At 23.7% G+C, this 22,352-nt stretch overlaps 1 protein-coding gene across 12 annotated transcripts in view; it reads right to left on the bottom strand.

Moving 5' to 3' along the window:
• LOC129614490 (neurexin-1) overlaps window positions 1-22,352 on the bottom strand; it is a 298,435-nt gene that overhangs the window by 180,627 nt on the left and 95,456 nt on the right. For all 12 annotated transcript variants that reach the window (XM_055529111.1, XM_055529112.1, XM_055529107.1 and 9 more), the window contains exon 4: window positions 8,445-8,589. In XM_055529111.1, the coding sequence (XP_055385086.1) occupies window positions 8,445-8,589 (145 nt within the window). The remainder of the gene's footprint in view (window positions 1-8,444; window positions 8,590-22,352) is intronic.

Here is a 22,352-nt window from a genome sequence, read left to right as displayed (position 1 = left end):
GGACGTATAATTTTTTTTTTCAAAAACACATGCACATTTATTTTAAATAAATACAAAAAGATTACTTATTAATATTAATTTCTGTTTTACCGAACTATTTATTCAATAAAATAATCAAAAGTTGCCGTAAGGTTTAGCGGTATCAATATTATAACCCCATTTCAAACAAACTGATTATATTTCTTTATTTTACTAAGTATATAATATTAATATTTTGCGTAGAGCCTGTTTGCTTTCATTTGAATACAAATATATCACTTACAATATTTTATCTTTGAGAAATAATAATAAATTAGAATTTAATAGTGTATAAATGGTATATTTATATTACAATTTTTCTTTATAAATTAAACATTTTAGGTTAATTTTCTTATTTAAAACGTTTTTAGATTTTCTTTTCCTGTTTGCATAGCTACAAATGTTATATTTGAGATATTGATTTATAAAATGTCGAATATACAATTATACATAATAAAATTGTTAATTTTATATGGGAATGTAGGTATATTGAAAAATTCATTTAATTTTTGTTTGTGTTTTTATGAACAGAAATAAGGATTTTCGATTTATTCTCACGTAATTATCACGTATCCCCATATTAAATAATATTATACCATTTTTGTTTTTTCTTTAAATATTATACATATATACTTGGGTTATGGTAACACACATAGGCGACTACATAATATATATAATATATCCTGATATATTGCTGCCAATGTGTATTATATCGAATTTATTTTTATTTAGAGCAAAATAAAGTATAAAAACAAAAACAGAAAAAAAAAAAACATATTTTTCCTAAAATGGAAAACAAAACAAAAAAACACCTTATATAAGATTTCTATCCGTGACATTAATGTATGCAAGCTTGAGGGAAGAATAGGTATGAATATAGTTGTATTCAAGAAAAGCCGAAAATATAACAAATAAAGAAGAGAAAAAAACAAAAACACCGAAATTAACAACAGTTCTTTACTCGTATCGCCTGGTACGTGTCAAAGCATAATCTAGGAAATTGTAAGCTCTAATCCTGCTGAACAAAATTGTGACATATAGAAGTTTTCTTTTTCTTATGTACATAATATATAATTTAAATAAGATTTTTCTGTGTATACGTGAATAATACAGTAATACTTTTTCATAACTAACACTCTACTTAAGTTATTAAAAATATACGTTGTAATTTAAAATTATTTCATTATCATGTATTTAAATATTTTAATATTAGGAAATTTTTCAAAATTAATATTTTTGATTTGAACAAATTTCAAAGTCTACCAAATTACAGTTCCTATCTTTTACCCTGCATTAAATGTGAAAAGTTACACACTTGATGTCATTTCGCGTTACGCTTGATTAGATTCAAAGATCATTTGATTTTCTTAAAGAGGCGCAAAATGATTTGTTAGGAACGATATCTAAATTTAATATAAATGAAGAATATTGTTTTTTGATCAAAAATTTAATGAATGCACAGTTAGAGTGAAATATTGAATTCAAAGTTTAAGCATTAATTTATAAAGGTGACTATGAAAACTAAAGCTGACCATGAATGAAAAAGTGTATCCTTTTGCTTGCCTATTGTACTGATTCCAAAATGTATTTTAATCGGCTACAATAAATTTTATTGCAAATAATTTTTAAACTTGAATTGCGTCTTTTTTGATAATTATTGAGCTCACTATTTCATTTCAGCTTATTAGAATTTCGCTGTATGTTTCAATGTATTAACCTTCGTTATAATAAGAAAATCACATTAGGAATTTTTCTCAAAGAATATTTTTATAAAAATATTTTCCTACAAGATGTTAAATAGCATAAATAGTAAATATATGCAGTATATACTTGGATATTATGAATATTATATAAAATATGTATATATATCTTTTATATTATATGTATAATATGTTCATAAATTAATAAGTATACGTGAACGAATTAAAAATATTATGCATGATATTGTATATTTTGTTTTTGGTATAAATCAAGGACATGGTTGACTTTTTCTTGTTTTTTTTTTGTTATTTCATATTGTATATATTGTGAACTTTATTTATGTTATAATTCTGCCGATAAATTAAACCTTTTAAGTCAAAATTTAATTTTTTTTTATATAGAAAAAATAAAGAATATTTAGTATACTTTGTGTAAAAAAAAGCAAAAACACAAAATGTTAATAAATAAAATCATATACAAATTTTGTTTATGTAAAATGGTGTGTGGTATATTGATATATTTGTATTTTTATTTTTTTTTATTTAAAATAAGGATCAAAAAATTTATTTTACTTAAATAAGATTTAATATTCAATATAAAACAATATAATATGGGCATAGTATATAAATAAAATACTGCAATATAATTTTCAGATTTTGTGTTGGTTTACATTTAAAAATATTTTTCAAAATATTTTAGAAATAAATTATAATTTATTGAATATTTTGGTTTTGGCTTATTATTTAATAAATATATTAATGTATAATGAAAATCAAAGATAATATCGTTTAAAATTGTATACCAGTTTGATTTGTAATTTCTAAATTTATGTATAACAAGTTTAAGATACCATTGCTGCTTTTTGAAATTGCTATTCCTCTACTATCGTTGCAAATTTAATTAACGCAACGTACTTATTAACATTTATTAATATTTTAGAAATTTTTAAAATTAATAAACATAATATGAGCATATAATATACCTTCCGATGCGTAGAAGATTATTGCTGAAAAATTTGTCAAATGTGCAAAACAAGTAAAATTTCAACCTCAACTTTATCTTTTCGAAAAATCTTCGAATTGTTGTAAGAAGAATTTAGTTAATAATTTTAATATTGGATCTTTTTTTAATGGCTCGGTTTTTTTTTTACAGTTGAAGGGAAAGAAATATTAATTACTTCTTTCCAATTCGAGAATAAAACTCACTACACAATTTACTTAAAATTTCACTATAATTAAAAAAAAGTTTTTCCCTCCTCTATTTCTATCTATCCTGCTAAGTTCATATCTCAAAATTTTGTTTTTTGCAAAATATGACTAAAATTATGCTGAATAAAGATAAATGAAAACATATACGCGCCTTTCCAAAATTATAACTATATCTAGGATTCATAATAATTATATAATTAAAATAAATATAAAGTTGTTTTTATATACATATTTTTTTTTGAAATTCAATTTAAAATCGAAAGAACTGAATAAAAACTTTACTAAAATACAAATAACATTTTAGCCAGTTAACAATTTTTTTACAAAATATACTCTTTGTTGTATAAGTGTGTAAACGCAGAGTGTTCCCCATAAATAAGCAAAGCAAAAAGAAATTTAGAATTAATGCTTTTTATTTTTATACAAAATGGGTTTAAGATAACGATTTACTTGTTTTGTAGTAGAGGACCCCTATTTGTTGGGGGTATTAAAAAAATGTTGCTATAGTTTCGACGTAATAAAAAATTTACAATTGATTTTAGCATTCTCATTATTGCCTATAATTAACACTACTTGAACATGATAATTGTATTTTACACGGGCTGCATTTGCTTCCAAAAAACTTTCAGAAATATTAAATTTTAGATTTTTTCATTGCACTCAAATTTATCCAATACTTTTTGTGTATACATTTGTAGGACAATAATATTTGAAAACAACAAATTATGAATCGAAAATATTACCTTCGAAAGCAAAGGATACCCTTAGTATTAAACAGTATAATATGTTTAATTGTGTGTATACACGTTTACATTATGAAATATAAATACCTATATATTATGAGTCTTATAAATATGTTATTGAATACCAACACAAAGGCAATTGCTACTCTCAAGTAAGCGTTCAATTTTGTTTAATAAATTCTCATAATCAATTTAGATTTTCCAGGAAAATAAGAATTTATTTCATCGGTAATATTAAGATAAATACTAAAAAAATTCTTTTATGAGATTGAGAAAAAAAAAATTAAGAATTACTGTTATAAAAAATAAAAAAATAAATAAAAAGTTCAAATTAGAAATTTCGAAGAAGAATAAAGAAGTAAAAGGAAAATTCATATACGTACATTATATACACGTTACGTTTATTTCCGAAAGTATATGTACATATGTACACATCAATATATACATAATTTATACATAATATATAAGATATTGATGTGTATGGATGTAGATTAATGCTTAATCAAACACGAAAATATAAAAACAATAATAATAATTGTTATTTATTTACTCAATTTAAAAATAATCCCGGATAAAATAAAAATGTTCATTTCCTATAACCTGTCTATACACTCTATATGATGAAATATTTTAAGCAACTTTTCTAAATGACATTATTTTTTTATTATATTAAAGCCATCGAAATTCTATCAAACCTATAATTATATGACAATATCGATAAATAATTATAGGAAATTTTAATTACTTTATAACAAATTTATACACAAAGGGATAGAACTTCAAACCTTACCAAAATGTTCAATTATAATTAAAACAAAAATTTGCTATAAGTTTGCCCGAAATTTTTATAACAGAAATAGTGAAAACATACAAAATGTGTCATCGTTACGATTTTGAAAAGTGCGATACATTGAAGACAAAGTTGAAGTGAAGCTTTAAAATATTTTACCCAAATAAAAAAGAAAGATCAACTTTGGAATTAGTATTATACGAATTTGGAATAAAATTTTTATTTCGAAACAATTTGATATTTAAAATTTTAAGAAAAAATTTTATTCTCCTTTTTAGCACTTTTCCAAAAATTTTTCAAAAGTGCTTATTAGTTTCACTCTGTCCGTCCGTCCGTGTGTCTGTTTACAAAACTTCTACACCCTTGAAGATAGAAAGCTGAAATTTAATACTTCCATAGATCTTTACTAGAAACTTATTTCCGTAGAACAACATTTTTACCTATCTCCCCCCCTCTAGAAATTATACCCCCCCAAAACCTTAAAAATGGCCTTTTTTAACTATTTGCTGCAATGAAACCATAAGCATTTTTGAAATTTTGCAAAAGCAGAAAGCTATATTAAATTAAAAGCTATACTATAGTTAAACTTTAGAAAAACAAAATGGTCGTTCAAATTTACCGTTGTCTAAAGTCCTTTTTTTAAAATTTTTGATGTCGTTTTTCCTCTAGACCCCAGCCTGTAGAAGCTTAAAATTTTAGAGGCTTTTAGACATTAATAAGCAGTTCATTTCGTTAGAAGAAAATTTTTTTTCATCTCCACCCCCTCTCAAGTTATCACCTCTTGAAATTCGTAAAATTTGAATTTTTGACACCTTATATATCCGAAACCGCAATCTTTTTCAAATTTCTATAAACGCAAAAAGTAAACGGTAAATTCCATGACATTAAAAAATGTAATTATTTTTTTAACTCACACAATTAACCCTTAAAATCGAGCATTATGTTAACCCCTCTTTATATTAATTTTTGCTTTACTTTAAAGACTGCACGTATGTATCATCCTAAATATATGCAATCCTAGAAATAGCTTTGTGTATAAATGAAAATAACTTTAATAGTGTTATAAGTATACATAGACTGTATTTAAAAGCAGAATTTTCACTTGTTGAAGGGAAAAGTGCTACAATACAAACCATTGGTTTGACCCAACTTTATTTTTAACTATACTAAAATCAAATTCACGGTTTATTCGATTTATTATTACTACGGACAAAAAGTATTTTATTGAAAAAGTAAAAATTTCCAACTTGAAAGAGAAAAATTTGACTTCTTCTAAATTTATTTGTAATTTCTGTTAAGTAGTTTACAATGCTCGACTTAAAGATATTTAATTAAATTGTTAATAAAAATTGTAAACGTTCTTCAAATCTAATAATTATTTTCCGCGAATAATAAAAAGAATTTAAATAGTAAAAAGCATTTTATACGTAACGTTGACAAGAAAAATCCTCTTTAATATTATGCGTACCTTTATTTTCTAATACTCGTACAGAACACCATTTAGAATAAGATATTCTATAATCTATGACATATACATATAAAAAGGATAAAAGAAAAAAATTTTTTTTACAAATTTCCTCATTTTCATTTTTCCAATATAACCTTTCCCATGTAGGCCTCCAAATTCGATGTAAATAAAAATAAAAATCATATTTTCAGAGCACTACAACTATCCTTTAACATGAAGAAATCGTAAAACAGCATTATGAGAACAACGTTGTTTTCTTTCTTTTTCACTACAACACGATATTCTGTTAAATATCTAATAAGTGGTATAATCATTAGAGTAATATTAATGGAATTAAAATTAAGAAGATTACCTACAATAATTGTAACGTCCTTTTAACGATGTGCACTTTAACACGCAGTGTAATAATCATTTATGCGTTGTTATTAAAATAATTTTTCGTTATATAATATTATAATAATTATGTATGTATATTGTATATAAAGTGTGACACTTCATAAATAAAGAATATTATTGCATTTCCGTTGTCTTGAAGTGTGTGAAGTTTTTAAACTTAATGTACGTTATAACAAAATAAGCAAGTATTTATGTAGGTGACAAAATATTTTAGCAATTTGTTTTTTGTATATTTTATATTCTGCAGAAAACTGACAAGGAATATTTGTAGTGTGAATTTTGTTTCGTAAATTACAAAAAAAAAATGTATGCAATTTTGAGAACAAATCAGTTTTCCTTAGAATTACTTTTCCTTCAACACTTCTTATCTGTCAATAAGTGTTACTTGTCTCCATTCGAAAGATTTGACAAAAAATATAAATATTTTGAACGGCCGTTTAAGTGAATCTAGGCGAAATCAACTATTTTTGTAACCTAAAAAATTTTCTCCATACAATTTTGTGGTGGCGCCAAAAATATAGGGCTATTTACGATGCCAAAAATTCACTTAACTTCTCTAAACTTTGAACAACGCTAATGACTGATGTTATATTTTATTAATCATTTTTTATCTTTCATATTTTTATTCTCTCACACCAAATACAAAACACAACAAATATTAGAAAAGTGTGTTTACAGCTATCAATTTAATGATATTATAACTTTAACATAAAACTTCTGCTGTTAAGAAAATTCAAAAACCAAACACAAAAGTCAAGTTTGAAAAGTAGGAGTTTTCTTTTTAATTTATGGTTCAACATTGACAACAATATAGTCAAGTTATATGTTTTGAATTTAGAATGAAACAAAAGAAAAAGCAAAGTTTCCTTTCCTTTTTCTTTTTGATATGAGAACTGAAAATATAAAGAATAATACACATTACTTTTTCGATAAATTTGTTAATCTATTAGGAACATTTTCATAAAATCTTAAAATTCCCTTTTATCATTACATAATAACAATGGTAATTTTGTAATTTTATATTCAAAACATGCCCGATAATATTATGAAAGTATAGCAAAAGAAAAGTGAACAAGCGCGAATTTTTCTTTCTCTCATTTTCTATATGCGGTCCCGTACTTTCTTTTGCTCTATCTTTTTATATTCTTCCTATCCTTCACTTCAGTATCTCTTTTCATATACACTTTAAGTATTGCCATCACTTATCACTGTGTGAAGTCATAACTTCAAAAAGTATTCCAAAAACAAATTACGAAAATTTTTAACGAAATAATATTACGTCCCATAATATTTGTATTTCAAAACTTTTTCCTAGGAATAAATTGATTGGATATATATGACCCCAAGTCTAGTGAAAGACTTCAAAACTCTCAAACAGATGTTTGTAAATTAATATACAAAATTTATTTCTACTACATGTTAGATTGTCATTCAACTTCTCAAATTTTGAAAAAATTTTCATATTTCCTTTAAATAATTGGTATCTCCGAGAAAAACAAATTAATACTTTTCATAATTTTTATAGCAGACTTAAACACATGGTTCTTGATAATAAAAATAATTTACTCTCAGTGTCTTACATCAATGCATGACATTATAAAATTAAATTTCAACATACTGAACTGGCAACACTACGTATTATGTGAATTCATCTCTTCACCTCTGTATTACACTCCATCTCATGTCACCAAAAAGAAATGCTAGGAAAAAATAAATATGAAAAAAAAACAAAAACTAACAAAGAAAAACGAATGACGATATCAAAGTCAAACTTCAGACATTTTATTACAAATTTATATTAAAGTTAATCCTTTGGGCATAAAAAAGAAATAAGAAACAAAAATGAAAAAGGGGAGAGTATGGAGTAATAGCAGCAAATTGAACAACAATAACTACAAAACAAAAAAACAAAAATGAATGTAATAAACAAAAATGCTTTTGCTTTTATTTTATCCTTTCAAAAAAAAGCATAATGGTATCTCTGTCTCCTTTCCTTTGAATACTGTTATTTATAGTATAATATATTATGTTTTTACCAAAAATGTATAAAATATAATAGTATATGTGTAAAATGTATTGAGAAACAAAAAAACTTCTTCGTAAAATTAAACACAAATTACCTTAATATCTCGAGGCTGTTTCATTTCTTGTCTCCTTGGTACTGAACCAGGTGAATCTGAATAAACTAAATTACGTATGGAACCACGAAATCGTGGTTCAAATATTACACTTGGTAATGCCAAAAGAGCCAACTTTGTGTTATACCTGCAAAAATATAAAATAAAAGTAATAAGTAAAATTTAATATCAAAATTAGGAGACAACAAAGAAGAAGAAATCATTATTACTTTTAGATTAAAAAAGCTTATAAGTATATATGTACATATTTTGACACACCATGATGTTCAAAGTAATATAGATATTGCAATGGATATAAGTGAAAAAATCCATTAAAATAAAATTTAGGCGTTAATTAAATCCTTTAAAGTCCTTTAATCTATACAAAATAAAAACTAAATTGAATACATTATTATTTTAAGTACTTTAATAATAATTGCTTTAGTAACAACATTTTACATTCTGTTTTATTCATGTACGATCATTTTTTGCACAACATACCCCTATATATATGCAATTTTTTTCAATATTGATAGTATTTATACTCTTATTTCAATTAATTCAAAGTTCAAAATTAATACCATTTAGTAATGTAATGATAAGAAAAATTTAAGTTCAGTTCAAAGTCAAATCCTATTTTGACCTTCAGTTATGATAACGAAACTATTCTTTACTCCATTCGTGACTACTATACATTTAGTGAAATAATTCTAGTATTTACAATACAGCAATAGCAGTAAAGCAATATAAATTTGTTCTCTTTACTTCTATCGAATGCATTTACGATATTTTTGGAGATTTCAAATTTTATTACTCGTTGTAAAGTGCATAGTTGATACAAACCTTACCTTGACTTTTGTTTTCTATTGTTTGAACAGAAAGAACCTTCATCAATTACATTTTCAAAAAGGACTAAATAAAAGTGTTCACAAATCTCAACTTCATATTGCAATGTTAGGAAAAATTACAAATTTTTTGTGTTAGAAGTTTATCTGCTCCCTATTTGATTTTTATTGTATCTTTTTTTTTCATTTTTATACTTTCGACCCGATATTCCCTTATAAAAACTTTTTTTATACTCCTTTATACACTTCCCTTATACACTTAAGTTACTATATTAATGAAGTAGAAAATGAAATGTCTTCATTCATTGTTTCATGGTGACCAAATTTCTACGCATTTTAAAAATTTTTTGTTTCATTGTAATTGTCTTGCTTCTTTTCTTTTGGCTCTTTAAACTTTCATCAATTGCGGCTTTCATCTCTAATTTTCCGCGGCTCATAATCCACTAAAGCAGATATACAAGCTTTAAGAAGTATGTATACAATATCAGTACATATACATTTTCATAGTATTTAACATGAAAAATAATAATGCTTTGTTTTTTTCTTATTTTACTTGTTTATATTCTGATCGGCTAATGTGCTTTCGTCTTGTATAGTTAAAAATCTCTTAAGCGTTAAAAATAATACAAAAAAAAATAATAATAAAATACCGAGAATAAGTTGAAAGAATCGAAAGATAGAACAAAATTTTCTTAATTGGCTTTATTTATTTGTTATTTTTATTTTTTATCTGTTGTGTTTATTCACCATAGAAATAAGCGAAAATCCATAATAATGAATCAGCAATCAGCCGCATCATTCAAAATAAGGTAGCATTTTGTAATTAAAACTTTTCAAATATAAAGAATGAAGAGGAATTAAAGGCTAAAAAGAAGCGTAAGAGAAAAATATTATAAATTTACAAAATTGTGCTAAGCTTCAAGGTCTACTAATTTGTGTTGTACCGGTATACCATACAAATCTAAAATTGATAAATTTTTTTGTGCATTAATTGAATGCTAGGTAACGCATAATGCATATAATTATACATATAAACATATTTGAAAGCCGTGTAGAGCTGAAACATGAAAAAATCATTAAAAAATAATTACGGAGGAAATCGTTGTACAGTCCACATTTTAGGCAATTAATATTTTATGTCAAACTATCATTTGTTTTAAGACCTAATACGATCATTAGAATTTTCTATTACCATTTCGAAAATGTTAATACATATTATTATATCTATACATTATATTTAATTATTAAAATTAATTTTACAAATTCTAGTAAAAATAAAACATTTTTATTAGTCACTATACAGTCATTAGTCTTGTTAATGATAATTACAAATCAAGGTGATTAAAATTATGTTATAATTCTCTTTTTGTTTTTTTTTTGTTTTTTCTATTCATATCTACGTGCATTTAATTTTAATTTATGGAACATGAAGAGAGATCCTAAAAGAGATAAATAAATATTTTCTTGGAACTCTATATATTTAGATTTTCACATTGCATTAAATTAATACAATGTAATTGCATAATCTAATTTTATTCATACATAAAATTATGCTACAACAATATTCATATTGAATTTATACATAAATTATAAGAAAAGTGAAAAATACTATTGAGAAATTTTAATTTTGCAAAAATATTAATAATTTATAGAATTTTAATTTAATGCAAAGCACAAACTATTTATTTAATATTTTGCTATATTTTCTTTTTTCATAAAAGAAGCAAATACAAATTTTATATATGTATATGTATCATTATGTGCACATAACATTTACCAAAGGTATGTACATATACAATAGAAATATAACAATTTTCAATGAGCTATAATTGCATATAACAAATAAATAAGAAAATTTCCACAAAAAGCTACAAATACAAGAAGAATCTTTTAGAGTCAGTTGAAATTAGCTTTTGTGTTATCATTTACAGTTATATAATGTATATAACTGCAAATTACGGTGTCGAAATTAAACAAAACGTTGCGAAATATTTATATAAATATATAAAAAATATAAAAATTGCATAAATAACAATTAAGAAATTTCCCTTGTTGGATTGCGATATCTTGTGGTGATGATGTTAGGATAAGACAAGATTTTTTGAAAACATCCTTAATAAAATGAGATAGAAAATAATTTTCTTCTACATAAGTAAGTTTCTCGTGTATTCAGTTTCCTATCTTAAATTATTGAGTATTTATTAAAGCAAAAATATTAAAGTTTTTGCTGCTTCGCCATTTTGTTATTTGAATAAAAAGTGATTTTAAAATAAACTATGGGTGATATTTCAATTTAAAATTTATTTTACAAATAAATGACATATAAAAACGAAAAACAAAACTGAAATCGATTAAGTAAGCTAGTATCCACTTCTTATTTCAGTGTTATCCACTGTTATATAGTATAAATTTAATTATATAGGATTTAATGCAGAAATAGCTTCTTATCTTATCTTAATAATTTTAGAAGATCAAATTTTTTGAAACTAAAATTATACCTACATACTCATTGATATAAGTATGTACTAATATTGCATTGATGTATTATTATATAATATCTTGCTATTGCCTTAATGCCTAAGAGATTTTCAAAAAAAAAAAAAGACAATCTACTTGTCATTTTTGTGTATACTTACGCCGAATGTATACGTATACATACATATAATGTAAATATTATAATATGTTTAATATTATATTATAGGGTGTATCCGAAAAATAGACGTTTTGTTTTCAGTTTACAAAAGTAAATACATTAAGTTTATATAAAATGTATGAGCGAATATGAGCTTTATTGAATACATAGATATGTACATATTTTTAAGATTTATTAGTTTTTCTTTATTGTTTTTCTTTCTTTTTCTTCTTTTACACATGATTGGAGGTTCCTTTAAGAATTCCCCAAATGTATAAAGATAGGGTATCTGAATAATAGAAAACGTAAGTGTGAATTGAATAAAATATTAGGACATAATTCTATATAATTCCCTAATATATGATGATCTTTCTTTGTTATAATACTATATACTATATATATACTATACATATATTATGGAAGTATATAATTGTATCTACATATTTATCTTAATGCCATATACATAATAACAATGACATTTTTCACACATGATAAAAGTAACTTTTTATATTAAACTTATAACATTAAAGCTATGTACATACATATATTATACACCCATTAATATATAAATGCACAGAATGTATAAATAAAATACGTGTGTATATTATATGTGTTTAAGATACAAAAAAAAAAAAAAATTTAACATTTCTTTAATAATCCTTATTTTGTTCTTTCTGTTTGCTTTCAAAATAAAAATTCTGGCTGCTTTTTATTCATTTTACAGTCATATTTGATTTTATTTTTTTTCATTCACTTTTTATAAGTTAAAATAACGAAAAGTAGAAAAAATTTGTCAGTTAACCCGCATAACTGTTGGTAAACTTTATAAAGGGATAACTTGAACTATGTAGTATATGAATATAATTTTATATTTTATGAGATTCGAAGATGAAATAAAAATTAAAAACAAAAGAAAAACTGTTATAAACAGTGAAGAATTGAGAAAAAATAAAATGGCATGCCATCATGCCAGAAATTTTGAAATTTTATTTTGAAATTTTTCTAGATTTATCCCTGAAATTTTTAATTTAATTGTGACTTTTGTTAGGAATGGGATGAGAAAAGGTAAGATGGAAGAAAATTATGTAAGAAGAAAAACAAATGAAAATTATTTTAATTTAAAAATTATAAATTTTTAACGGATGAGTTATTCAAAACTAAAACTAAATAAATTTTTGTGAAACTTTTTATCATCGGAAGCAGTCAAATTAAATAACTAATTGAATTATAAAAATAAATTTGGAAAATTCAATAAAATATTTGAACATGGTAAATGAACAGGGCAAACTACGTACTTGAGCATTTTTGAAAATTGTTTTTTTAGGTAGAAATTTAATTATTGTGTAAAAAGGAGTTTTTAACACTAAATATAATTACTTAGTCTTTGATATTACGCTCAAACCCGATAAATCATCAATAAATTGAAATTTTAAAATAAGTGTATAGTATTTACATTACCTCTATAAAATGATAACTTGTCATACAGTTCAAATTTTCTTTTAATTTTTTTTAAGTGTGAATTACGATGGTTTGAGACAGTCTAATTGAAAAGTGTTTGCATGTATAATACGTATAGTATAAAGCAAATGTGTATATGTGCAATACTAAAGTATAGATACAAGTTACAAGTTGTCCACAATAATTGTATTTTAAAAGCACATGAAAAAAATTTCTTTTTAAAATCGAAGCTTCTCCAAGGTTTAAAAAATATAATTTAATTATCTAGCTTAAGAATATTATAATACAATCATAAAATTTATAATGCATTTAGGAATTAAAATTTATCATGATTTTGCAAAAATTGAGAAAAGAAAAAACATAAAATAGAATAGATAAAATTTCAAATTAAATAAAAATTTCAAGTCATTTTGTCAACGAAAGATTTGACCTTACCGCGCCATGGTTATTGTTCTTTTTTTTCACTCTTTCCTATACAATTATTTTTAACGAATTTAGAAAAAAAACTAATAAAATATAAGCGTAGAAATGGTATATATGTATACATATATATATAAATAAATAATTTATACTACTAATAATATATATATATACATATATTAATATATTAAGAACAAAGTCACAAAATTTACACAAAAAATTTTTATACTTTTTTGTTTTTTTTTTTTCTAAAATAACAGAAAAGGACATCACTGAATAATATTTTTATATATAATATGGTAAGTATGTAGTAGATATTTTTTGACAATGTTGAATTTTATAGTTAATCTTGTAATTTTATATATTTTAGTTTCTATACATATACATGTGTACATACATATGGAACGAAATCTGTTTTCTTTTGTTTGTTTTTAGTTCTCGGACATTCTACTATACAAAGGCAGGAGCTTCTTAAGTTGCCATTTTCTATTTTCATTTTAACTTATTCTATCTTTATAAAATATTTATATGTTTAAGGAAAGGTGTATATATATATTCGTACAATTTATTTATAAAAAATACTAAGATTCTTATAAGAAATGGCGAATATAATATGTATAATGTATGTGCTTATATCAATATAATATGAGATATTTATAATGGATTTTATGAAATGGAGAAAAAAACGTTTGAATTGTAAAATAGTGGGTGGCCGGAATGAAAATTTCCTTCCGAATATAAGGTTGGTTTGAAATAATAGTTGAAAAAATACTATATACAAAATATGTAGATATTTGTGTTATATTATAATATTATTGTATACGAATAGTTGATATAGAGAATTCAATTGTAACGTTGAAGAAAATAAAGAAAAGGAGAAGGGCTATATATAAATGATTTTACTATTATTTTTTTTCTTTTGTCTCGGTTGATTGTGATAATATAATAATAGAAAAGATTGAGAAAGGATGTAAAATGAAAAAGAGTAAAAAAATTTTATATACAAAATATCATATAATTATATCCTATATAAAGATATACATTATATGCAAACATTACACTTACAAAATATATATGTACGTGTATATGTTATATATAATAGTTTAACAGCTAATATATTTATGTACAAGAAGTTTTAGTTACAAGAAAATTCATTATATTTTTTGCCTATATAGAATTTTGTTGATATTTAAGATTTTGTATATAACTATGTATATGTATTTCATCAATGTTATTCTACTGAAATATTTCATTATAACATATCATGTATATGAGTATGTATATAATGTATATTTATGTATAACAGTATTTATATATAACTACATAAGTAAATACATTTTAAAAAAGGATTTCAACAATGGATTTTCATTTTTATTTACTTTATTATAATTTAGCCGTAGGGGTCTGCTGTAATTCGTAAAATAGAAAAAAAAAATAAGAAAAAATTCAAAGAAAAAGTCAAAGTATATTATTATAATACATGCATGTATGTATATGTACCGATATAATACACTTCCTTCTCAAGATTCTGATTTTCCTATTTTAAAACGGAAAGGGTATCATTATTTTGGATTTTAAGATTATAAAGTGCTTAATGTGAAATGCCAAAATCATGTCTCATCGAAATCTAAAATAATATAGCCAGTTTGTGCATCAAACACGCAGAGGGTCAAAATAACTGTATTCGAATTTATACCCTTAATACTTTTATATTCAAGTAAAAAGAAAAATCAAAATTAGCTTCATTTTTTAAACATTTGAAGAATGAAACATTTGTATTTTTTTTAAGTAATACTTGTCTGTATGACAGCTTTTGATTTAAGTATTGATTTGATTTAATTTTTAAGTATTACAACCTTTATAATTCCAAAAAATCAAACTGATCACTGCTTAGCTAAAATTTTGATAGTATACGGTAACACAATTGACTTGTGTTAAAAGTTCTTTTTCTATAGTAGTCATTAGTTTCGTTATTACAAAATGAAATACGGTATAATAAAGTGAACACGTGTAACTTAATTTTTTAATTTTTATTAATTGTTTTCTGTATAAAATTTTCCAGAACAAAGTTAAATTTTTAACACAATAATTTATGTAAGTACGCAATATTAATATGTGTTACCCCCCGTTCATATTCTACAATAAGAGGAAGCCTTTTCGCAGCAAATTTTGTTTCTATTTTCCTTTCAGTTTGGACTGAAATCGACCAATTTTTATGAAAGTGTTACGTCTTCTTATTATTTTCATCAGTTTCAATTAGCTGATCGTATCATTTGGGATTCCCAGTCTCGTTTGTAATGATGGTATTTAGTAAAACATTAGTAGTTCCTATGAAAAATACAGTTTTAAAAAACAATATCAAATAAATAAGTCTTATGTATTTGATATCGTTTAAGATAACATCCTAAGAAGTGGCTCAAAAGTTTTGTTTATTTTAAAAGACTGCATATAATAGGCATACAATTGGCAAATTGGCATTTTTTTTAAATTTTTATACTTAGACTTTTGCCTTTACTATTTTAAAATATTGAGTATTTTTTTTTAACTTGCCATTCAAGAAATTTTATCTTATATTATGAAATTCAGTACAATGTCTTATTTTAACTAACGTTTTAAAAATAATCTTCTCTTGTATGAATATAATTATGAATGAGCACCAGTATAATTACTGATAATTGAACTATTATCTTAATTAAATTTATTTCTTAAATGGAACCAAATTTAATTTGTATAAGTTTTTTTACGGGCAAACTATAATTCATTTACCCAACAAATTAAACGAGGATTGTATGTATGTATATAAAATCAAATGAAATTATAACAATGAAATTTATTTAAATAACGAATAACAAAAAATTCTTAAAATTACTTTCTATTGCAAGTAAGCAAGTTTGCATATAAATCAAAACTTACAAAAAAAAATTAAAAGTAACAAATTTATTTTCAACAGTAGAAAATTTCAACAAAAAAAAAAGTTCCTGTATATTTTCAACATACTTACTTAAGTGGGAGTACCTAAACGTCATGAAAAATAAATTATTTTGTTATTACTGTATTGTATGCATACCGCATTATTAAAATTTCTAACAAAAAAAAATGGAATTATAAGCAAAAATTCGATATTTTTATAATATTCATTGCGCCCCAATTTTTGTTTAATTCTATTACAAATACATATTATTATCAGGATTCATAAATGTATACACTCCTGTTTCCTGTTTCCTTTTTAAATTTTTTTTCCCATTTTTTGCTAACTTTCTTCTACTATTTTCTACTTTTTTGTGTATTTTTTTTTTGGCATTTATAAGAACGAACTATAATTTCGCATCTATTACCCTATACTTATGTATATTTAAAATCTTAGTACACTCTTAAAATATGAAAGTAACATAATTTCCCTTGATATACTCGTAGAAATAAAAAATATAAATAGCTTTAATGGAAGAAAAAAATTTTATAAAGTTTTTTAATATAATGAAAAAATCGGAAGAAAAACTGTAACATCACAGTAATTCTGTAATCGATAATTTGAAATTGTTGAGCACATATTTTATAGTGTTTTAAAAAATGTAAAACTAAAAAGTTTATGGAATGCACTGTATCGTAATTTAGTGAATGTAAAAATGGTTGTTTATGATTTCTCAATAATAGTTTTGAAAAAAAAAATCGAACCTGATGCCACTGCAAGTACTTTGAAACGATTTTTATTCCTTAAAAACCTCAAATTCAGCTAGTAGAAAAGAAAATACTTCTATAATTTGAATTTGTAATCAGAATTTTCTGAAAAGTGGTTTTTCTTTTTGTCAAAATTAGTTTTCCGATAAAATATACATATTCTACGGTTAATTTCGCGTTTGCAATTCTGAATGAAAATTCATGGCATGAACAATGCTACCAACAATAACTCTAGTTCTAATAATTGAGTATTCTCAATAATTGTGGTTATGAATATAAAAGCAGAAAAAAATTTTAAGCTATGGATGAAAATACACAAACGATAAAAACGTTTTGCCATTGCAGATCTCTGTTAGAACTGCAAATGTAAATTCAACCGATGTACGTGTATTTAAAATTATTAGTTCAGTTCAACATATTCATAAACTAAAATATGAATATAATATTCATAATATGTATGTATATATAAAGGTTTTTTGACGTATCCTGAACATATGTATGACTATCGATTAATTAAACAACATTATAATCTAGAAAAATAGAGAAGGTGTTAGTAAAAAGATATTGCAATGTAGAAAATATCTGGTTTACTGTTTTCTGATTGAAGCAAAAATAGAACCCGTGTTATATCACCATAGAACATAAGCTTTATGTGACATGGAACTTAAAAAATAATTTTATAAAAGCAATCATATTTAAAATTTTTAAGCTTTTTGATTTAAATTTTCAATGCATACTAGTGTTTTGAAAGGTTAAGTAAAGTATATGCAAATTTTTAGATGCACGGTTTGATTTATTCTTGCTTTTATTAGGCACTTACTAAACACTTTGGATCAGTTGACGTTGTAAAAACTTATCAGTTTACAATTTGGATCATAATTTTTTTATAATCATTTTATATTCATAATTTGGATTATGATTTGATTTTGAAATTTATTAAATTTTCAGTATTCTATTTTTTTTACACAACATATGTATGTAAAGGTGCACTAAGGGATGTGAAGGTGTTTTCAAATCAAGGCTTACATGCTTCGAGAGGCTTTTAATATAAATTTTATAATGAAATTTTGATCTTTAATGCAATGAATTTGTATGTATGTATGTTGCTCGATATTATTGGCACTTAAATAGTTTTTACTATAAAATTATTAATTATTATAATCACACTTAATTATGCCATGCATTTTATATACGTATTTCTTGCCGAAGAAGTTTACGTTTCAAAATAGTAAATATTAAAGGTTTTATAAAAAAATTTGTAATGTATGTATTTATGCATGTATATAAAAAATGATAAAATCGTTTGAAATCGGTCCCATACCTTTATCATATTAAAATAAAATTAACTTCAAAGGAAGTCATCCTTTAATTTATTAAGAAAAATAATTTCCGGTAATTTAACAACATTAAAGCATATTATATACATACATATAATATACATATGTATGTATATATATGTAAACATAATCACATATTATAAATGTAAATATTCCTATGCACACTCACGCACACTTTATTTGGAAAATTTGTTACGTCTACATACACATTATTTAAAAATTTATTGCATAAAAGCTTACACACATTTTACTCAAACATTTTACATTATAAACAAGCATATACATACATATTATGTATGGATGTATGGACGAATTTATAATGAATGATGTGTAAAAATATACAATAGAGTAAGGGTAATAGGCTAACCAAATGAATAATATTATTGTCAATTATATGTATTTTGTATTAGTTATACACCATAATACGTACGCCATACAGATATGCATACATTTAGTATAACAGTCTTTGTCATAGAGTTATACACACTTTTGAATTTGTTTTTTTCCTTTCGTATTTTTTGCTTCCTAAATCACAAACTTTTTTTATTTCTAGGACTCTAGTTCTAAGTCTTTAGTATTTAAAGGATTTTTGTTTTAGAAAGTTTTGAAGTTTTTTTCTTTTTCGATTTTTGTTTTATTTATTGTATAGTTTTCTTTCTTTGTTAATGTAGTTTTTGTTTCTTTTTGTAAAAATATAATATGAATTGCTTTTCTTTTAAAACAATCTTATAATAAATTATGTACATAATATGTGGGATGAGTACCAAAAATGAATAGTGGGTTGAAATCTGATGGTTGAAATCGGAAACATTACCAGGATAAAATTTTAAGGGTACCAACGTTTTGTTATAAAGATCATTTGCCTCGGTTATTTTTTTTTTTATCTTATTTTAGAAAAAAACACTTATACGTTTAACAAAATGAATTTTAACAAAAAGAAAATATTAAAAAGGGAGACACACATATTTATTAAACAGATCCTGTGTGCAGTGTGAATGAAGATTTGATGTTTTACAGAATTCAATGTTTTATGTCGAAATTGAATTAGTGAAATTATCATTTCACTAATGCAGGAAATTTTTGTTAAGTAAAGTTTACAAAAGTATGTGGACTGTATTAGATTTTAGTTAAGGGCAAACTAATATCAAATATAGGGAATTTTGTCGAAGTTTTTTATTTCAAGTATTTTCCTTGAGAGGATAATAATAAAAAATATATCCAAGCATTTTAATATTTCTAAAATTTTCGGACATGCCACTGTCGCGTCTCGAAGACCGTGCACCATATTATTCTAATTTTTGCTTAAATTGATCTCATGTACAAACGATATCGATCTCAACACATTAATAATAAATAAATAGGTTTTATTGGGAAACACTTTGTATAAATAATATAATCGTATATATAAAAATAATATAAATTTGTTAATTTTTTTTTGTTTTTCATAATAATTGACGTATACATTTCACGTATTTATATTTTGATTCACAGAATAATTAAGTTCGCTCAAACCATTGGTTTGTAATGTAGGAGTTTTCCCTTAAGCAAGTGTGTATAACTTTTAAAATCAATACATTATTAAAGTCACCTTCATTCATATTATATGAAACTATTTAAAGGATTGCATACATTTAGGATGAGGCTAAAAAAATTGAAAGGAGCGTTAACATAATCCTCGAATTTAAGAGTTAATTGCGTGAGTTAAGAAAAATAATTATATTTTTAAAAGGCATGGCATTTACCGTTAGCTTTCTGTATTTATAGAAATTCGGAAAAGCTTGTGGTTTCGAAAATATAAAGTGTGAAAAATTCAAATATAAATTTCGAGAGGCGATGACTCAAGAGGGACCGGAGGTAGAAAAAGTTGTTTTTTTACGAAATAAAAACTGAAAAATTTTATACTCCTTAGCTATTGGTCTACAAGAAAAAAACGATATCAAATATTTGGAAAAAATAGATTTTAGGTAACGGTAAATTTTAACGGCCATTCTGTTTTTTAAAAGTTCAAGTATTGTATGCTGCTGCAGAAGAAGCCAGCTGATACTTTTCTGCGTTTGGAAAATTTGTAAAATACTTATGGTATAGCTACAATAAATAGATAAAAAATAGAGTTTTTAGGATTTTGAGGGGTTGCAACTTTTAAAACGGGGTAAGTAGGTAAAAATTTTCTACTGAAATAATTTTCTAATAAAGATCTATGTTTATTTGAAATTTCAGCTTTCCATCTTCAAAGATGTAAAAGTTTTTTTAACGGGTTCACGGACGGATGAATGCGTAGAGTGAAACTAATAACAAAATAATTATTTAATTCAGTAAATTTTATAATTTACTATTTATTTTATACAAAGCTACATAAAAAATTGGATTGCCTTTTAAAACGTTAGAGATCTTTAAAAAATTACTTGGAACCACCAAATTATAATTTTTCTAACATTTTCAGTAAAAGTTTCAATGATTCTTCAAATAAATTAGCTTAACTTGATTCTTATCGATAACATTATTTTATTTGAACTATGCCACTACGTAAGTTTTTCACTATAAAATTCTACTCTCCAGTAAAATAAAATTTGGAATCATTCGACTATAATTTACGATCTTCAATGTACATACATCTGTAATTTGATTTCATTATTTATTGTTATACTAAATATTACTATAGGAATGTATTTATCAAAGTGATAAACGAACAAAGGAAATAAAAGATTTTTTTTAAGAATTTCAATAATTTCTGCTTATAACAAAAGTTATAAGGCCCTTTTTTTTGATATTCAACTTTTCTTTTCCTTTCATTTCATTATTGTTATTTCAAAATAAGTATTACATCTTATAAAATTATCATTACTTCAGGTGAAAATATATAATTTTCCCACATAATTTCTTATTTTTTACCTTTAGGTTAATAATAACAAAGATAAATATATATATTATAAATGTAATTTTGAAATAAATAAATATGTATATATATATAAGGATATAAATGTGCCCATATGCATGCCTCATTGAGATATTATTTCCTTTGTTAATGATGATTACTTTGTAACAAGTTTAAACTTATCAGAATTTTTTTCTTATTAAATATTATTAGAAAATTTAACTTGGCTTTCTCGTTCTTGTTTATTACAAAAATTATTAGAACCCACTCAAAAATTTATAAAAAAAAAATTATTTTTTGTCAAAATTGTTTAACTTATTTTATAAGAGTAAATTTTTTGCTATAAATATTATTTTGACCTCTTTTAATTGTTTTGAAAGAAATTGAAGGCTTTGAAGTGGATTTGAATTAAATAGAAAATTTTTATTGTTTTAGTAAAGGGAAAATAAATAAAAAAAAATAAACCTGGCACGTGTCAATTTCAGAATGGCTAATTAATTTTTTTGTTTTCGTTTTTTTGGAAAAAAATAAACCATTTAATAACATACATAGGTATTATTAAAAAGTTTAAGATTAACTTTTGTTATAAATTAGTAACAACAATACAAAAAAGTTTATATACAATGGGTAGGAGGAGCATTATTGTAATTTATTTAGTGACATTTTTTCATA

Source organism: Condylostylus longicornis, unplaced genomic scaffold (assembly GCF_029603195.1).
Source record: "Condylostylus longicornis isolate FDR11 unplaced genomic scaffold, ASM2960319v2 ptg000110l, whole genome shotgun sequence".
In the NCBI taxonomy this organism is placed as follows: domain Eukaryota; kingdom Metazoa; phylum Arthropoda; class Insecta; order Diptera; family Dolichopodidae; genus Condylostylus; species Condylostylus longicornis.
The sequence above is the reverse complement of the archived record's forward strand: the minus strand, read 5'-3'. Positions and strand labels throughout refer to the sequence as shown.